The following is a 21,644-nucleotide window of genomic DNA, read 5'->3' as shown; positions in this document are numbered from 1 at the left end:
ATACTGGATAAAAATTCTGAATTACCATTTTATTCCTGAAGTAAGATGAGCACTGGCCTTTCAGTTTTCCTAATTAGTAGGTAACATTCTGGCTTGGAAAATATCATGCTATAGTTATAATTCATATTTATTAGTTGCTACGTGCCAACAGTGCTCTCAGCACTATGTAAAATGACACTATTCTTACTCTAAGGATTCATTTTTAGAGAGAAATGAAATGAAAAAAATGAAAGAAAAAAACCTCAAATGAAAAAAAGCAGCTATAAGAAACTTCTATTTCAGACATAACACTTTTTTTTTTTTGCATATGTGTTTTGACGCTTTCTACTTTTGATGCATTCTTTGTTCAAGAAGACATATACTAAAAGATGGCTACTATCTGAGATGTCAGTAAAGGAGTTTTTTGTCTGTTTTGTTTTGATTTTCAGGATATTTTGGAAAGAGATGAGAATGGAAAGTTGATCAAAGAAGTCCTGGTACCAAAGGAAAAAATTCTCAACACTGGCTTGTGGAAGAAAAGGTCTGCATTTCCCAAGTAAAAGGAGTATACACTTAGCATGTTGGAAAGAATGTTAATTTTCATAATTCACCAAACAACCTTAATGCACCATGACTACCAGTTATCAAATGATATCAACATAGCCTGTCATCTTAAAATAGATATTCATGTAAAATAAAGAAGGGACTGCTCAGGGAAGTAAGAAGCCTGCTGTATATCAGACATCTCACTGGATTGGGAATGAAATATTTCATTAAAAATAAATATGCATTAAAAACTATAAGCAAATTGGAAACATGTCACACTGTTTCCCAAATGGCAGGTCTTACCAGTTAATTATCTCTTCTAGTCATTTTCTCATCTTATTTCTTCACTTGGATTCTCTTTAATAACTTTTGTACTCTAGTAATTCTCTATTAACTTTATTTACTAGAGATACCCTTTATATTAATGACAACTTTTTAGACTTCTTCAGGCAAAACTGATACCTTTTTGATACCACTCATCACTCCCTTCCATCTTCTCTTCATATCTGGCTTCCAAAAATACTATCCTCTTTTCTTTGCTACTTCTCATCCATTAGTTATTATCTACTTGGGAAGTCAGCCCTTCCTCACTATATCCAAACTGGCTTGAATCCAAAACTCTTTCGCCAGAAAATATTCATATACCATCTCCACTTACTAATCACATTGTTGTAATACATCATTTTAGTTGTGTAGCATTTTAAAACCCTTATCTCCTTTGATTCTTAAAGTAATATAGTGATACAGAGTGAGTAGATGTTATAAGCCCCCGTTTATAGGTAAGAATCTAAATATCTTGTATAAAATTGTGTACATACTGTGTCATAACCAAAATAAAAAGCCATGTCTTCTAACTTAGACTAGAAATCTGCCCATGACAACCCAGTGCTATGAAAACTAGCTTTAGTGTCTCATCTCTTTGATTTAGTATAACATAATCTCTATCTACTTCCACCCGCTTATATTTTGCCAAGAATCAAGGCATCAACTTAACATCTCTTCAGTATTTGCTGCTCTCCATCTGGTTATTTTTGGGAGCTTGTCTTTCACAATATTTTAACCTATCCATCTTCTCCACATATAAAAACAAAATTTCTTTGCCAAGCCGTTTTAAAAAAAAATTTGAACTGAGATTTTCTTAAATATCACTCTGCCTTAACTCCTCTGCCATTAAATTTAATTTTCTTACTCAATATATTGATCATATCCCATTTTGTCCTGAGGCCTTTTATTGTTTCTCTTACTCTTCCCTATCCAGGTCAGCTGGGAGAGGCCAGCTCACCTAGGCACAGAGACTTCTATATACAAAGGTTGATCTGAAGGACAACATGACAACTCCACTGTCCTAAATTCAATTGGCAAAGTAGTCATGTTTTCTCTATGATGGCCTTCAGCAGCAAGTTTAGTTTAGGTTTAAATGCATAATCCAAAACCTGGATGTTGATTCCAAACTCCAGTGTATTGTTTTCTAGAGTGCATTCAGTGTATTTTTATTAGGCATTCCATTGTTGAGTTCTACTGTCAAGTTTTGGGGAATGCTAAATTAAATAAATAATTTTATCATGATGCATCCTTTAGGATTAGTGTTCCATGGAACAACAATTTATGAAACTCTGCACCTGAATCTATTCAAATTGAACGTAAAATCCAAAGACAGAGTTTCTCACAGGATTCTCAATACTTCACGTTTCTCATCCTTCTAGAAACACTTTGAGAAGAGACATGCATAGAATTTGGCACTTAACTTCTAGTTTGAGGCAGAGGTGCACTTTAATGAAGAATAAAATAAACAAAATAATCTAGGCCTTTAACTTCAGCAAAAGGCTCTAATTGAGTATATATAAAGCCCTATTTGAAGTTTTTGGTTGACTTTTTCCCCTAATTTTCAGTCTGCCTCCTCCAACATATCTTACTGGAAATATTTCAAATCACTGAACACATCTTGAAGCTTTCACAGAAAAAGCTCTCCCTTTCAAATTGTTTCCCACAATAGGGTTTTTAACATAGCAGCAACTGAATTCACAGGAGTGACAGTTGCCTAAGCTCTATGTATATAAGTATAGCCCTCAAACAAGGAGAAAGATGTTAAAAAAATACAGAAACCTTCTCATTTTCATCTGTCTGAATCTCCTTACAGATGTTTCAATTTTTAAATTATTTTTAATCTGTATGGTGTCAACACATCTTGCAAATATGGGTTTTAAAGAATGATCTTTTTCCCCCATTCAAGCAAGGGCACAGTAAGTTCAGGTTAAATTTATACTTTAAGTTTCTAACTTGAACACAGTAAATTTTCTCTCAAACTTCATATTTAATATGAAGTTAAACATTTCTGTAATTCAAATGTGGAACAGAAGCATAGATCACTACAAGTAAACATTGTCAAATAAATTTTTTAAAGTTTGGGGTAAATAAGAATAAGCTAAATATACTGTGGAAGCCAGAAACCAAGAAGAAAAAATATATATACACTTCATAACATAAAATCATAGTTCTTCTGTAAAAAATAGGTTGAACAATAAATGACAAACTAGAGAAAATATTTACAACATATACGACAAAATTTTAACATCCATTAAAGAGCTTATATGAGGAAATAAAGATATTAGATAAACAATCTAATAGAAAAATGAGAAACATACATGAATAGGCTAGTCACAGAAGAAGAATGCAAATGGTCAATAACCAGGAAAAGATGCACAACATTACCTCTCGGGTAGACAAGATTAATCAAACGGCTAGCAAGGTTTGGGGAAGCCAGAAAGCCCATGCACACCTGGGGAGAATGTCAAATTTGCAGATAATTTGTTAATATCTTTGAAAATTTAAAATAATCACATAAAAGATCTACTAAATTGTAAATTTTGGTGCATCTCGAGCAATGAATGAGTTATATGTGTATATAGCTACATGTGTAATATATCTATGATAAATTGTTATAAAGTACAAAACCCCAGCATCTTAAAAATAGTTACAATCTATACACATACACATATATGATTTAAATATGTACTTGTGCATATGTGTAATTGTATATGGGTGTGTATCTCTGTAAGCACACAGATAAACATGCACACTCCATATACACATGTACAATTAGTATATTCATTAAGAAGTCTGGAAGAATAGGCACCGAACTGCCAATCTGTTAATGATGATTCTCTGCAGGGGGTGGAGGAATACGGAATTTGGGACTCTGAATTTCAATTTATACACTTCTATAAAATTTAAAATTTAAATCAGTTAAGTTTGTGTTGATTTTTTTATCAATCAGAGTGATGTGGTAAACAGTCATGAGTCTAGAATGGTCTGAGAAGATGCTGTCTAGAGATGAAAAAATTGGGTTGAATTAGTGAACTCAAAATGTGCACTGATAACCTTGGCTGCCATGCAATGGGCTTTTGGGGATGCAGAATAGTGGTATAAAAGCCATCTGTATTTTATTTATGTTAAGAACAATGAATATGTTTACAATATTTAATGTAAACTATGTGATCTGTTTTCCATTAAAATATTTTTTAAATTGTATGTGTGTTTCTGTGTACATAGATAAATGACATTTATTGGGATATTTGCCAGTTCATTTGCCAGTTCATCAGTCAACATTCAAAAAGCATTTAATACTCTATATACTATGTGTAGAGAACTGTGCCTGGGAGCATGAAGACAGAAATAAATAAAACACAGTCTCTGTGTTCCAGAAGGTCACAGCCCAGTAGTAGAGATACACACACACACACACACACACACACACACACACACACATTACAATGTGATGGGATAAGTGAAGTAATGGGAGGAAAAAACAAGGTAGAGTGTTATCACATAAGTTGTAATGAGCAAATCTATTTGGCAGAGTCAGAAAGTTTCTTGGAGGGGTAATATCTGCACTGAGTTTTGAAGAGACAGAAGTTTGTGAGTTGAATAAAGGACTACAAGGCATTCCAGACAAGACAAACATCAAACATGTCTGAAAAAACATCGTCTTCAGTGATACTAACAACTAGTATGATTAAACACTTATTCTGTGTTTCAAACACTGCCCTCAGTATTTTATATGCAATAACTCAGTTAATCCTCACATCAACTCCATGTACCACTATCATCATCATCCCTGTGTTACGAATGAGAACACCAAAGCACAGAGTTTACACAACTTGCTCAATGTCGCACAAGTAATATGTGGCCGAGTTGTTTACAGCAGAATCAAGGCAAACCCAGGCAGTCTGACCTTAGAGCTCCTGCTCTTAGCTATTAGACCATACTTCTAAAATGTAAGAAGACTTCTGAAAGTAAGGCTATAAAATTAGGATTATAATGATCATGGACCATGTTCCATGCTAAAGAACTTGAACTTTCCTCAGTCCCTTACAGAGAACGAGAAGAGGGTTGGGCAGATGCTATCTAGAGATTTAACAGTTGTGCTGAACTAGTGTGTGTGGAGACCTAAAAAAATGGGAAAAATAATCTGACTTGAATTTTAGAATTTTAGCAGACTTTGGGATGATAGGTTTGAGAGACATGATGTGTAAGCCATGCAAAGAGGTCACTGCAATGGCTAAGACAAAAATTAATAGGATTTTGACCTAAGACAGAGTCAGAGTAAATAGAAAGAAAAAGATAGATTGGAAAAACATTTAGAAGATAGAATTGACAACATAAACAGTGACTGATAACGTTGTGATTTTACTTTAGTATTTTGTAAAGAACTTATCAAATGGAGGATAACTTTGATTAGAAAGACTGTGATTTAACTTTTCATTTATTTAGGCATATTAAGTATTAAAAATCAATACTTCACTATTCCATTACAAAAATTTGTTAGCAAGGTATAATTTAGTATCTTGAAATTATACACACTTCAATAACTTAAAATTAACTTAATAGCTTCCCATAACCTCTAGCTAGAAGATAGATGGAGCTTGTCAGATAAGTTCAGTGAATTCCCAAGGTAAAGTAAATAGTTTATATTTCCTACTCTAGTATTAGGAGGAATAAATAACAATCTGTATAGGAGTAGGCCAAAAACAACTAGCCTATCCCTTTCTCCAAATTTGTATTTGCTTATGCTGAGGATAACTTGACAACCACATCAATTAATCCTGAGGCTGCATCATATTGGAAAAACATTTTTATAATAATTAAGACAGAGAATCATATGGACTTGAATGCTAATTTTGCCATACATCAGCTGTTTGGTCATGGGCAAGTTACCTGACCTCTTTGAACTTGAGTTTCTTCATATAAAATGAAAATAACAATAGATAGTTTGCAGGATTAGTTGGAGGATTAGCAGTAGTGTATGTAAAGCACCTGGCTTAGATGTTCGCCTGCCTGATATTAGGTAACTAGGCAGATAATTTTGCTGAAACTATGTCAGAATGACCACCATTTGTGTAGTTTCACTTCACTCTAAATGGTCTAACTGAAGATTTCCCTAATCTTCATTCTGCATATTCAACACAAGTTTGATCAAGAAAGCCCAAGGCCTCCATCTTTGTACACATGGAGTGTTGATTTCTCTTCCTGTGTACCCTGGTGAGGCAGAAGAATTTGTTCTAGAATATTTTTTTCACCTGGCTATGCTCCAACCTTGGAAAAAGTTGGGGTTAAGTCACAGATGGACAGGTGCCTTGAAACCTAGTTAGCTGACCAAATCTTGACACCAGAAGATCCAGTTACATATTTAGCTCAGCTGAAGGGATCTGCATTATGACATCCTTCCCTGTCTACCTCTCTTTTCTATTTTTTTGAGCAGAAATATACTGGAGAAATCCAATAAAAGTTGACAATTACATGTCTCACTTTGTCATACCAACCCTCTGTGTGAGGTAAATATTAATGCTTCCCCTTTTTTGAGTTCTTGGTTGTATAATTTCAATTATATGGGCCAGTTACTGATCTCTTACTTCTAAGTGCTATTTCCTTGAGGTAAGGAATGAAACCAAGTTTTGAGATTAGGATAGCATCCAATAAAAAGAAATCCTAAAAAAAGCAAACTGGAAGCTTCTTGGAGTCACCCCCAACTAGATTGTTAGGAAAACAAACAGCAGAGCAAGTGTTGTTAATCCTACTCCTGCTTTGTGCCTTTGGCCCTTTAGGGGATAAAGAAGTGAACCTAATGAGGCCAAAATTCTGTTTTCAACCCTACAAGTGATGCATTTAATTTGTCAGGATGTAAATCAGCAGGACTTCTCAGCATGATTGTGTAGTATAATCCTGTCCATAAAATATTCCTCTGTGTTCTGCCAAAGAAGTGGTGCCAAAGAAGTGGTGGACCCTCTGAAGGGCCAGTTCACTGACTTGGCAGCTGAGGCCCCATCATACTCAAAACTGGTAAGTCACACACCCAGACACAACCCCTAACATTCCCGGGGGAGGAAGCAAAGCGTAATTTAGATAATCCCCTTTGCAAAGTGTATTAGCTGATCCAAACCAGACCTGGCCGACAAATGGCATGTTGTTCTTACATTTCATAGATGCCTCAATGTAGAAATAGCTTCTTGTTGCATTTGGAGGATTAAGATTCATTTAAGGAATAGGTATGGATGATCAATAAGCTATTTTAAATTACATAAACAGCTTCATGCTTGACCTTCACCTTCTATCCACTTAAATGGTATGGGGGGGCACGTTTCTTTGTTGATCTAGAAAGAGCTTGGCAGAGTTCCTCCAATTCCATTTCCCATATGAAAATAAACAATAATAATAAACATAATAGGGAAAGTATGCTGTGTATCACAGATGGGTACTTCTGCCTTGTATAAAGAAAAACACTTTTCTTCTAAATGGTTCGTGGAAGAATATGCCTGGTTTAAGAAGAGATGTCGCACCAACACTCCATTATACACATGGACCCGTCAATAGGAAGACACAGATAACTACAGAGATATGGAAATGCCAGGAGATTCAGCACTTTGATAGAAAAATACCCCAAGGAACCACATGTGAGGTAATGTCATACTTGAGGCTCAAAAACTAAGGGGTGCAGAGTAGGAATAAAAGATGCATCTAAGTTTGTTTCAGCATGAGCGCAGAAATGAATTTCAAGTTAAAATCTAAATCCCTGAATTCACTGTGAAATACCTATACTGCTAGGAAATGAAATTGTTATAATCTTGAGAAAAGTTATCATTATCAATAAATGGTGTGATTTGTATATATAAGAAAACCTGAATTTTCCTTAGAAATTAGAATTCAGTGAGGGAAAAACTCATCAGCAGAAGGCATGTATGTGCTTGGGATCAGGAGTCAGATTCCTCTGAGAGGTCTTGGCACACGGAGAAACCCTGCACACTTGAGCCGCAGTGCAGCTCTTCTGAGAGCTCAAACTTTGACTCAGCTTTACTGATGGAACAGAGAGAACATTTTTTAAGCAGTTGCTGTTGAAAAAAAATTATTCTATGGTGAGAATACCATAGAAGGAAATGATACCAGGTGCCATATGAAGAATCATAATGGAAAGACAAAAGAATCCGACATGATCTGGAATTAGGGTAGGCAGGGTATATTTAGAAGAAGAGGAGAGGAAGAAGAAAGAGGAGGAGGGAGAGTGGGGGAAGGAGAAGAAAGGGGGGAAGAAGAAAGAAAAGAAGAGAAAGAATGAATATGAGCAGGAAGGAGGGAAAGAGACAGAGACAAGAAGAGACGGAGAGAGCAGAGTACAAGTGACACTTAAGAAAAGCATTTGTTTTTGTAGTTAAGGGTGAGCACTTTCAGGCCTCCCAGCTAAAGTGTCAGACATACACCAAAAATAATACACATATCAGCAGCAGGAGAATTGAACAGTGTAAATTCATGCTGATGACTTTTTTAATAGAGAAATCATATGTGGCCACACACTTACTGAGAGATGAATCAAAATGACCCTAGGTTACACCTATAAAATGAAATATCGTGTAGTTATTAAGAATTATACTAGAGGGATCTTTACTGATTAAAAAAGGTATCTATCTCCACAGAAAGCAGGCTGCAAAACAGTATGTATAGCATGACACAACTTTTTGAGAAAACATATTTATATTTTTTATACAGCAACATATGAAGCCCTCTCAATGTGATGGGATTATGGTTTTTAATTTTCTTGTATACCTGCTCACTTTTCTACAATAAATGTGTGTTATTTATAGAATTATAAAAACAACCTAAGAATACGTTAAAATTGTCATTATTTTACTTCTTCATTCCTAGACAAAGCTTTCACAATAGCATCCTGAAACGTGATTATAAATGGGGTTTGCTTTTAGCGACAAAGTTAAAGCATGGTAGGACCCCTAACTCAAGGGATAGTTGCCGTAAAGTATACCTGTTACATGTATGTGTCTGGTTACTGTGAAAATGCAGTGGGATAAATGGTACTTTTAAACAGGATTTTCAATTCCAGAACATTTCATCATGCAACCAGTTCAGAGTCAAGTCCTGTCAAGTTTATTTATAGTTATTTAGTTATACAGTTTACCCCATGACATAGTACAAAGATAAACAAATGTAGGACTTAGAAATACAAGTCACAAAACATGGATTGACCCCTTTCAGACTCTAAACCAAAAGTCAGGTTTACCTTCTTCATGTAAAAGTTTAATTATAATCATTGTCATTAAGGCCTACACTTAGCATAAAGTTGGGAAATCCTTCTAGGTTGAAGACAGTACTGAGAGATCATGCGCTACAGTGGAAAGAGAAAGACTAGGAATAAAGAAACCTGGATTACATTCCTAGTTGTGCCACCAGCAAGCTGTGTGACCTTGGATAGATCACTCACTTCCACTGAGTCTGTTCCCTCATCTGTACAGTAAAAGGAGAACTAGCAGTTCATCTTAGGTGCCTTTCTGGTTTGGAATATGGTGGAAACTCTGATTCCACCGAGACAGTGGTATTTAATTAGTTTGTAGCAACACAAAGATCTTTAAATCAATATAATGCATAAGAACTGAAACTTCTTCAAGCTGTCCGAATATCCAGAAGAAAATGCAGTTAATATACAATATATTTGTTCTACAGAGGTCAGTGCTTTGACTGAATTGCCCATCATGAATGCCAGTGACTTCAAAATCATGTAGTCTATATATCATCCTGGCTATCAGGATCTTTAAGTCCCTTTCACTTACCTGAGATGATTCATAGTTTATAAAACACATCTATAAAGCTAACCAAAGAAATTTACTATGTTCAGAGTTAATGGCTTTAAATGGAAGGGGGAAACAACATTTGAATCAGCTTTATAGGGAAATAATTTTCTGAAAAGAAAATTTGCTTCTCTCCCATGAAAGATCTCTGAATTCAAACCTTGTAGCTCTGTACAAGGTTTAGGGCTGGTAGAGTGACAATTCAAGTTACAGAGTTTCAGAAGCTCTATCTTTTCCCTACTTTTTGGTTCTGCTGAAAATTGTCAATATTTTGTGTCACCAAATTTAGTCATAGAATCAATTAATTTTTGTGGATATGGTAAGATTTGAACAACTGAACATTAGATAAATTAGTGTTAAAAGTTATAAAAAGAAATATTTCAAGAGTGTAAGCAACAGTATTAATCTTATTGTTGACACACTTGCCGTAGTCACCTTAAGCTCTCATTCCTTTTTATATTAAAAATTAATTTGGCTCCGTATTTTTCTTTTTGCAAATTACATCTATCTTTTTTTAAGAGTTGGCAGAGTGGTGGAGGATATAAATAAGTACAAATGTACATATTTTTGGAATACAACAATCTTCACCTGTTTTTCTCATGAATCTTTAGGATTTCATTTGTCTGTTGAAGAAGTTGTTTCTCTAGCTTGTATGTTGATAATGAATTCTCCAGCAGTTGTATTTCAAGTCGAGAAGTTTGATTTAGTACCTTAAGATAAAAGATAAAAACATTTCAATCTTTACAAAGAGTCAAAACAATTATTTTGGGGTTTTTATTTAGCTGTGTTTTCTTTTTAAATAATATTTCTTCTAGAATAATTAAATGGTCTACATTCTACTAATTAATGCCTTACATGTCTCAAACATTATATTTGTTCAAGATTGAAGTTGCAGTTGAATGAGAAAACTGAGTTGTTAAATCCATTTTCATATTTCAATTTTCATTTCCTCAAACCCTAGGATGTTCCCCTGTGCTAACTGTCTTATATATATTATCTCTGATATTTACAAGTACAAGATAAATGTTAGTACAAGGTCTTAGATATTGTGTGTAACAAAGAATAACTACTAGGCATGTAAAACATGTCTGCCTTGATCCATCACCTCGCAAAAACTAATTAGAAATGTGCAAAAAACTCGTGATATAGTTTAGACAGATTCATGATCACAATTACTGAACACCTATCATGTTAGTTCATGTCAGCCCTTCCAGATGTCATCATATCACGGACATGGGTACACATTGAAAAGAGGAATTGTTATGATCAGTTTACAAATGAGGCAACTGAAGTTCAGAGAGAAGCCAGAAACCACACAGGAACCATGGGAAGAGTTGGGTTTCAAACCCAGATACTGTGACTCTAATTCTAATGCTTTACACAGAAAACCAAGAAGAGGGAGAAATAACCCATCCTGGGTCTTCATCTGAGGAGATGAAGTGACCAGGAACCCAAAATGCACTGAAGACAGACTGTTAGTTATCCTTTCAACTGCACTACGCTGGGTCCTCAAGAAACAGTAAATGTTCACCTCATCTTGAATCACAAAGACTCATGCTGCCAGTCAAGCTTTATTTGTTTGTTTGTTTTTTTGCAGTACGCGGGCCTCTCACTGCTGTGGCCTCTCCCGCTGTGGAGCACAGGCTCCGGACGCGCAGGCTCAGCGGCCATGGCTCACAGGCCCAGCCGCTCCGTGGCATGTGGGATCCTCCCGGACCGGGGCACGAACCCGCGTCCCCTGCATCGGCAGGCAGACCCTCAACCACTGCGCCACCAGGGAAGCCCTAGTCAAGCTTTAATATAACATGAGTCTGAGCCATGAACCCAAACTTATCCATCCTCCAAGCAAACATCACACACATTCCAGTCCTAGAAGATGCCTTCAAACTGTGCCACTGCCTTTGTCCTGTCCCCTTCTCCTTCTTCTTTAAGGGAGGTAAAAAGGGCAAGGAAGAAGGTAAAATTATAGTTTTAAAAGCTCCCTATGTCATTTGAGAATTTTTAAAACCACCATACCTTTTTTAGAACTATGTATTGAAAGGAACCTGGGAAACCTTCTGGAGGGTCAATATCAATCTAAAGGGTCCTCCTCTACTGGTGTCTAATGACACCAGTAGAACTTTCCTCCTTTGTAGCAGGTCTAAACCTGGAATTATATCAGATGCACACAGAAAAAGCCTTTTCAAAGTATACTGACACAATCAGGGCTGGGCTTGAGCTAATGGAGATTGTGGGGAAAGGGGATGTATTTGCAGGGGGAGCAGGACAGGGACTAGGGTGAGATGAGAGAGGCAACTGCCTGGGTTGTAAAATTTAAGGATGTGTCAAAAAACTCAATAATCAAGATAAGTAATATTTGAATGCAACATTTTGAAAGATCAAAATTAATGTAAAAAAATCCAAGTTGAACAGAATATCATTTTAAAATAAAGACAGGATATGCTACTACAAATATATGATCCAGTCTTGTATAACTTGCTCTCATTCCCCTTCAGCAGGACTAGCCCCAGTCCTGCTGAAGGGGTTGGGCCAGGGGGTTAGGGAAAAGAATACTGAGATGGGGCATTTAGCTTTAAGAAAGTTTTAAGCTACTATGATTCATTTATACAACTGTCATGAATATGGATCTGAAAACCAGTCTAAAAGTTACGACTACTAATTAAAACTCATATTTGTGGAGTGTTCTAGAGTTTTAAAAAAAGTATTTCCCATCCTGAATTGTTTCATTTGAGAAAACACAGAAGCAAGAGGACCTGAGATTTGAAGATAGAGTTAAAAGCAGCCCAGAGGAAAGAAATGGCAGAGAATGTAAAGATGAGGGATGCACAAGATATAACTTTCTTCAACTATTAAACATATTTTTGTCTGGGCAAGTTTTCTGTTTGTTTGTTCATTAACTAGAATGGCAATTTATAAAATAATAAAATAGGGGATGACACATCTACATTTTTTAGTGAGATTTAGAAGAGTGCTTGGCACAGAGAAGACCCTCAATGTGCTGTACATTGTCTCCCTGAATCAAGCATATCATATGCTGTTAAATGAAATCTGTTTTCTCCTTTATTCACTGTATTCTCTGATCATACTTCCTGATATTCTCAAATACCAAAACTTTTATTTTACAAAGGACAAAAATTGTTCTTTTCCATGTCTGAGAAGAACATGAGAGAACACTGAGAACAAAATGGAACCATCCAAAATTGAAAATGAAGTTGCCTATATCTAAGTCTGGAGACACTATAGCTCCTAACTTTTCTCTACTTTGTCCTACAAAGTCCACTTGCTACACAGCAACCAGAGTGATCTTTTTAAAAACACAAATCAGATGTCATTTCCTATATTAAATATGCTAGTGACTTCCCTTTACAATTAGAACAAATTCCAAAGTTCTTGGCCTAGCCCTACAAGGTCCTATGTGATCAGGACCCTGATTACTTCTCAGATCTCACTTCCTTTCAACTCTCCCCCTTGTTTATTATGCTCCAATAATATTGGCCTTCTTTCTGCTACCCCAACATGCCAAATTCATCTCCATCTCAGGGTCTTTGCAGTTTCCCCTGCCTGGAATGTCCACCCCTTCCCAGATGCATGGTTGATTTCTTTTCATCATTCATGTCTTACCTAAGGAGGCCCTTCCTGGCTATTCTCTGTAGAGGAGCTCCCCCATCATCCTCCATCAGGTGGCCTTGTTTTACTTTCTTTATGAAATCATCACTATTGGAAATCATCCTGTCAGTATGCTCATATGCTGCCTTTCTGCCCCGTGAGGATGTCAGCTGCACAGAGGCAGGACTACTCCATCTGGAGCCCTCCAAACCGCCAGAGCCCAGCATGGGGCCTGGAATCCTGGGGCACTCAGAGTTATTTGTTAGATGATACGCTAGGCAGTGGATAGTGAGTCGGTTTTCAAGTTGCGTCATGCTCAGAGGGTAACAAGAGAGGGTAGCAGGCCAGGTGAATATCAAGCTGGACTTCAATTGTAACAGCCCAAATCTAAAGCAGCATCTGAATGTGGGAGAAAGAGGGCGACAAATCTCAGAAGTCCAGGCTAAGTGTCAGGTCATCTCAGGCTGATTTTGAGCACAAAAGCCAACCCCTTCTCTTCTTTCCCCATCGCCTTAACCCAATAGATGCTTTATTTCAGCTCCCTCCCTTGAGGTATTAAAATAGACCTGAAGTTCAAAAGCAGGCAACTGATGAGAACTGTACAGGAAACTATGATAAATTGACCACCTTTCTTTCCGTGTGTCTATGGAAATTGCTGCTTAGCAATAATCTAAGTGTTCCATTAAAATGACAAAAGACATTTCCTTCTTTAGCCTGAACACATTCCAAAAGCATATACCAGAAAGAAAGAAAAGAAAGAAAGAGATAGAGAGAGAAGGAGAAAAAGGGAAAGGAAAGGAGAAGGAAAGCAAAACAAAGGGGAAAGTGAAGAGTATATGACACAAGCCCCCAAGAAACAATTTCAAAGCTTAAATTTTTCAGAATATACCACAGAGTAAGGAAGATATAAGACTTGGAACTGCGGATTTATGGACTATAAAATTTCAGTTCTTTCTTTAAAAAATAAGCACAATTTTAAAAATAAAAATTACTATTTTTTTTAAAGAAAGTGAGCTAGATAATTTTATCCAGCTTCCCTTTAATACTTGAGTGCATCTAATCTTCCTTGAAAGGAAAATCTCCCACAAAAGAAAATTTCTTTCACTGGCATATTAACTTTCCAATCAGCCTTGCTGTAGGTTTGTGTTTTCTTTTACTTTAACTGTCTTTCAAAAAAATATATATAACACAAGGTATGATGTCCTGGCAACCAGACTTTTACAGAAGAATGAAGGCTGGTACATGTACGTGGAATGAGAGTTAGATCACCATTTTACAAAATCAATGAAATAATTTATTTGGTCAGTGATGGGCAACGTGACAAAGTATCACCCTACAGTTTTCTTGTTAATTTCCAAGGGGAAAATGGACAATTGGAATGGAGAGCTATGGAGCCTTTTACCCTAACCAAGTTAAAATAGCGTCACTGAGAGGGTGGCAAGCTGGCATTTGTGCCTCCTGATGACATGGAATAGGACGTGACCAGTAATTCTACAAAGTACTCCCACCACCACGTTCAACTCAACCTAATTAAGCCTGTAGACTTAATTTCCAGTTTAAAAAAAAAGTACAGGGGATGGAGGAGTAAAAGAAATATTCAGACAATTTAAGAATATGGGACGGTATACAGAGCAAAACCTCAAGAAAAACAAGAAAGTCAAACAGAGAAAGACAAATATTGTATGTTATCACTTATATGTGGAATCTAAAATATAAAACAAACTAGTGAATATAACAAAAAAGAAACAGACTCACAGTTACAGAAAACAATTTAGTGGTTACCAGTGGGGAGAGGGAAGGTGAGGAGAGGCAAGATAGGGGTAGGGGATTAAGAGGTACAAACTACTATGTATAAACAAACCACAAGGATATATTGTACAGCACAGGGAATATAGTCAATATTTTATAATAACTATAAATGGAGTATAATCTTTAAAAATTGTGAATCACTATGTTGTACATCTGAAACATATAATACTGTAAATCAACTATACCTCAATTTTTAAAAATGTAAGATTACTCCAAATTAAAAGGGACTATTAAGTCTCGAAAAGTAAAATGTCTATAAAATTTTTGGCAGAAAAATTGAGGAAATTTGAATGTGAAAATTAGTTAACCTTGGAGAATTATTAATTTTAGTCATAATAATATATAGATAATACTATATATAATTAATTATATTGTATATTTTAATTTATATTATATATAAACATATAATGTATTTATAATATAATGATAACCTCACTGGGTTATGGAGTTTAGTAGAGATAGTCCTTGTATTACAGATGCAGAAATTTTGGGTAGAAGTAACTTGCCCAACAGAGCTAATTCACAGTACAGTCATAATGGAAGCCAGGTAATCTGTCTCTAGTCTGAGTTCTTTCCCATAGGCTCATGCAGCTGTACACAAGTAGCTTCCCTCTGGAAAAGAAAGGTATCTCCCCTCAGTCAATAACAACTGCTATCAAAATGATTTCTTTCAATCACCAGGAGATCTTCTGCTTGTTGTGGCTGATGGCACCTGACTTCTCTCCAGTACTCACCCCAACGCTACACTAGCATTACGAGGCAGGAAGATGGCCAAATTTCTCATGCTCCTCAGAGTACAGAGAAAATACATTCATCCAATGTTCTCAGTCAGTCAGAACATCTTTGCAGTAGGCTGCTTCTGTTCAAAGTCCTATTCTGACCCATCCACTATTCGTGGGTATATATTACCATCAACACACAATCCTTAGGACATTGCCCTTGGCTTGGGAGCACTGGACTGAAATATACAGAAATTAAGAGACTAATATCAGTGAATTTAATCATTCAATAAGTATTTATTGAGAGCCTACTGTGTACCAAGTACTGTTTTAAATTCTAAGGATAGAACAGTAAGCAAGACAGACAAAATCCTTGCTCTCTAGAAGTTTGTTTCTTGGTGCAGGGGTTAGCCAGCTTTTTCTGTAAAGGGCCATATAGTAAATATCTTAGTCTTGGCAGGCTCTGGTACAACTACTCAATTCTGCTGTTTTATTGAGAAAGCACCCATATACAACATATAAAACTTTATTAACGAAAAAAGATGGCATTTCGAACTTGACCTATGGATCATGGTTCACTGAGCTCTCTCCTAATGGGTTATCAAACACTTTTTCCAGACCTTTTGAGAAAACTGATTACCAGGGTATTTTCCTTGGATGACCTTTAGCAAATTTATTTTACTGCTGTTTCAATTAGGCCAAAGTTAAATATTTATTCAACTATCCTCTCATCAAGTTAAAGAGATAGTGGCTCAACTTTGAGAGGTGCCCTTTCTGTCCTTTCAAACCTGTTTCCACCTAGAGATTCAATCTCATTTATTAAATTGTTCCTGGACTGCCTTAAATTTATAATTGTATGAGTCAAGTCCAAACAACAGGTGTGATAGTTTGTGACCTCTAAGAAGCAGATGATGAATTAGACTTGCAGGAAATTTATTAGGGGACATGCCTGTGAGAGAAAATTGGGAAGAAGCCAGAGTTGGCTAGGGTCACCTTCTGACTGGGATGTAGATCGAACCACAGTGAAGAAGAGAGCGAAGGGAGTAAGGCTAACTGGAAGTTTTAGCCTGCAGGGAAGTTGTGCGAAAGTTTGGCAAGGCTGATGGAGAGCCCTTAGCCAAGTCATGTGTCAGTGGAGTCCTGCAGCTCCCAGGAATGGGTCTAAGTATCACTGCCACAATGTGTCATTGGCTGGAAGTGGCCCCTGAGAATTGTGGTCTCTGTACCAACACAGTGACGGATTTCAGAGCACAGCAGCTGGGACCATTGGTCTATTACACCCCCCCCCCCACAGTAGGAGACTGGAAAGATGCATTGTTATAACTGTGGGGAAAGGTTCCATAGCTAATTAACTTGATGGAAAGTCAAGAAAGAAATGGTTTAGAAAAGTTTTCTCACATTAACTCAATTAAGCTCACTGAAGATAAAGACTTTTACTTATTGTTGTATTCTATTTAGTACCTATTAAAATACCTTGCATCAAGGAGGTACTCAAAATATATCTTTAAAATTTTTATTAAATTCTATTTCTAACACTATGGCTCCATATAAATCATTGGAAGTTGAAGGAAACGTAAGCTCAGTGTCTATAGAACTTCCCTACAGTTACACAGCCAGCAAGCAGCAAGGACAACAATGGATGCTAGGATTACATGAAATGATGTGCAGACACATGGTAAAATGCCAATAGCTAGTGGTACCTTCAGCAGCAGCTGCATCTTCATCATTTATAGAAAACATTCAGTTGCTACTATTAGGCCCACATTAATTTGCTTTATCTTATTTCCATTTTATCCTGTGCTTGGACCCAAGTTGTGTCTGCAGCCTTTGAGAGAGAAAGGAATCACAAGAGGGAGGCAGTACAGATAGAGAGCTGGTAAAGCATGTAGACTCATGCCAGACTGCCTGGGTTCAAATCTTCCCTCTAACATTTACTAGTATTTTCGCCTGGGGAAAGTTGCTTTACCTCTCTGAGTTTCAGTTTTCACATTTTTAAACAAGGGAAGATAATAGTACCTACACCCCATCAAGTTTTTAAAAAATTATTAAAAAGCTAATAAATGTAAAATTGCTTAAAAAAGAGTCAAGCTCAGATTATTAGAGGTAAATTTTAATGTCATTTTTTGTCTACTAGTGTACCTCTAATCAAAACTGGCCTGAGGAAGAAGTCAGAAATAGATTCACACTACAGGAAGGGACATGAATAATGTCTGAAACTAAGCCCTTCACACTGCACACTTGGAAAGAGGAACTGGAAGGAGAGGAGATATTGGTATGAACTGATAAGAGAGTAAGAAAAACACTGCAAGCTGAACTAAGGAGGAAGGAACAGGCCCAGTGCTGGTTCCTGATCTCACCACCATGACCAGCAGGGGTACTTAGATATACTCATTCTCTGTTTCTTTTCTGATCATGATGCCTATTGGGCACAAGAATATTTTCAAGTGCCACTGCAATAAAACTAAGGCTCTACCACCTTTTGTTAAATTCAAGTCAAGAAGGTCAGCAGAGGACTAGAAAGCGATAAGTTACTTATCTTTATAACATCATGTGAAAGCTAGGGCACTAAAATATACTGCAAAACCATTGGCATGAATTCCTAAAATAACTGAGGACCTGAAATCAGTTTAGGAAAAGCAGCACTTACCAACGAGAAACAAAGTAGAATGAATATGGGAGGAAAAATGTGGGAGCATGCCTGGATAGCCCTAAAGGATCTATTGGTTTATAAATGCTTATTATTAAAGACTAGAGCATTTTGAGATTAAGGAATAATCCAGGATTCACTTTGTGAACTTGGCCTTGCATCAGAACTTGAGTGCACTTGAATGATTAGGTCTAAGTAGATGATGTACTGTTGCAAAGGTTCAAATAAGCACCTCATGGATATACATTCACATGAAAAAGGGTGGGAGCATCACAGCTACGAATAGCAGAGATGATTAGAAGATATTAAAATGAAGATGAAAAGAACACCCAGGATTCACTCTTAAGGTAGGACCTAGTCTGTCCGAGCCACTGTCAGACAATCTATCTCCACTTCCTCTCATTGCAAGTTCTGATGGATTTGTGATTTTTGAGATGTTTTCCAGGTTTCAGCTATATTAAAATTCTTCTTGGAGCATCTAATAAATTTTCATTAGCCTTTAATGACTATTCAACTTTAGCTGCTCTATATAGGGAATAGGTTTATTTTCTATGAATTTTCTGTGCTATTGTCCATAAAGTACACATCTCTTAGCCTTAAGGATGCAGAACAAGTTGTTATCTCTTAAAATTTTACATAGCATGCATCTTAACAGTTTGGAGGTTGGTATGCTGACAATGGGATTTTTTTCCCCCGACAACTTCAATTCCCAGTTGGAAAGAGAATAAAAACAACTCAATTTTGGGGATGGAAAAAAATGAAACAAAATGCTGCCATGTATGTCATAAAACTTATAAAAGAAATGTATAAAAATTTCAAATGTTCAACCAAGTAGGGTAATATTAATTGTGTATTTCAGTCTTTGAATATATAGAATGCTTTGTAGGAGATGGTGAGCATTCAGTTCTAGTAAAAATAAGAGAGGACACACATTATTCATACCACAAGAAGCTTCACACCACTGAGCAAGCTTGGTTCATAGATCAACAAGCTTGCTCAATGTGATGATAATAGATTACATAGTCTCATAATTTTTAGTTATAATACGTACTTTTCCCTTCCTCATCCCCCATAATTATTTGATGATTGTGTGCAACAAAAATTATTTTCCAAAGCCTATGTGATTTATTGTTCCAATGTGATCCACATTTAAGCTCGTATTCAATTAGATAATTATTAGTATTACTAATCAAGGAGGACAGAGAAAGAAATGAGTATGAATCATTTTGAGTACCAAATTCAATTCACTAGCTGTATCAATGTGAGAAAATCATTCAAACTTTCTGTTCTAAACAGTCTTCACAAACATCATTTGTCCATTGGAAAGTGGTTTGCATAATATAAAATGCTCTATCCATGTAAATTATTATTGCTATGCCTCTTTAAATATCAACATTTGATCTATGTGATGCCACTAACACAAATGACACAAAATAGAAATAAGGGTGCATATTATTTTTGAATTTATACTGTTAAAAGAGTTAAACATTAAAGGCCATTAGAGATGGCTTTAATGTCTTGGTAACCTACATAAGCAAAGCAAAATCTAAGCCAGACTCAATGCACTTGAATCTAAGAAAGTAAAATTTAAGAACAACCAATCACAAACAGCCAACTAGGCGTTCCCAAATAAGGCAACTGCTTAAGCTACAGCCAATCAAATAATTTCCTTGCTTTGCTTCTGCATCTTCTCTATTAAAACTTTTCCCTTAGCTCCTGCAGTAGAGCTAAATACTTTCAGTTAGGTGCTGCCCAATTTGAATCAATGTTCACTCAAACTCTTGAAAATTTTAATGTGCCTCAGTTTATCTTTTAACAGTATACTTCACCTTTGATTCCAGAAATCAACTATTACATTGAGACAGAATCATCCTCTGGATTTGAGAATGGTAACAGGAATAACCATTTCCACGGTTAAAAGGGGACCAAGAGATCATCTTCCAGTCATCAAAAATAATATTTTCATTAAACTGTAATGGTAGGCTTGTGACAGTGATAGTTAAAAGGAATTTTACTGATTTGTACATAAAAATATCATTGTCCAGAGTAGGGTATTTTATATATATATATATATATATATATATATATATATATATATATATATATATATACACGAAGCATTTTAATTGACTTCTCATTATAAAATCATGCTGAATAAAAATAAAATCTGCACATTCCAGATCAGTTTATTTGGGGTTTTCCTTCCTATCCACTGACTGCACAAAACCTCTGCAGGTGCCATTACTGTTAGAGTACTACTGGAGATAAAACAGGACAGGTCAAAAATGTACATCAAAGGCACCAATTTGACACAAATGGTTATTCTGTTTGACATATATCATATCACAGTTGGTAGCTGAAGTGTTTATTTGAAATTTAAATGCTGATTAAGTCCTTTGCCCGTTTTTGGAAGCACATACAAACAGTCCTAGTCCTGTTTTTGCAAGCACATACAAAGCTAAATATACCAACTCTCATGAAATCAAAAGAAACATGCATAGCATGTCAGGCAGTCATTGTTGTTATTACCAATAAACAAAAATGTGTATGTTTCCCCAATCCCAGTGCTGAAATGTGCTCTGTGTTTATGGAGTAACTTAAAGGAAAAAAAATCATCTGGGTTAAGAGTTTGACGACTCTGGCTCAGGGGTGTACCTGGGTCTCAACATCTGTCAGCTTTCTGGTCTGCTCTGCGGTCTGAGAGAGGAGGCTGGTCCCTATCTCGAGCATGGTGGCTGTGTGGTTCTGAACTGCATTCTGCTGTATCTGAGCCATCTCCGACTTCATATTTTCCACAATGTAATTCTCAATCTGCAAGAGATAAAGGACAAAACATACTACATTATAAGCAAAGTCTTTCAGTTGAAGCATGTAATATTTACAATGATAAAACAAGACACAGCTGGCAAATCAGCCATCTGGCAGGAATCCTCAGCATCTCTGGGAGCTGGGGAAATGGGAGCAGAGCACACAGGAACACAGTTGCTAACAAACCCGTAATATACTGATGCACATATATAATCAACACGATCACAATGAAAATTCACACTTGGATAGTGCTTTCTCATTTAACCCTTACAGCAAAGATAGAGAGTTAAGCACAGATGACCTCACTGTTCTTTTTATTTTATAGCTGAGGAAACAGAATTAGAGAAGGTCAACAATGAGCCTAAGGTCACCAGCAAAAATTCAGCAGAGTTAGCACAACAATTT

The 21,644-nt window shown here is 36.3% G+C and overlaps 1 protein-coding gene across 12 annotated transcripts in view; it reads right to left on the bottom strand.

The window, feature by feature from the left end:
- Window positions 1-21,644, bottom strand: part of ANGPT1 (angiopoietin 1) — a 476,344-nt gene that overhangs the window by 171,841 nt on the left and 282,859 nt on the right. For 10 of the 12 annotated variants that reach the window (XR_013824499.1, XM_079901385.1, XM_079901383.1 and 7 more), the window contains 2 exons: window positions 21,087-21,242; window positions 10,239-10,360 (listed from right to left, as the gene is read on the bottom strand). Coding sequence is in view for 9 of the 12 variants with exons in the window: in XM_079901385.1 (XP_079757511.1) it covers window positions 10,239-10,360; window positions 21,087-21,242 (278 nt within the window). In the remaining 3 variants the exon portion in view is untranslated. Of the gene's footprint in view, window positions 1-3,234; window positions 3,302-10,238; window positions 10,361-21,086; window positions 21,243-21,644 lie in introns of those variants that run through there. The other 2 variants (XM_079901380.1, XM_079901379.1) reach the window with 1 other exon arrangement.

The sequence above is a fragment of the Stenella coeruleoalba genome, assembly GCF_951394435.1.
Source record: "Stenella coeruleoalba genome assembly, chromosome: 17".
NCBI classification, from domain to species: Eukaryota; Metazoa; Chordata; class Mammalia; order Artiodactyla; family Delphinidae; genus Stenella; species Stenella coeruleoalba.
Note: the sequence above shows the minus strand (reverse complement) of the source record. Positions and strands in the feature narration are given on the sequence as shown.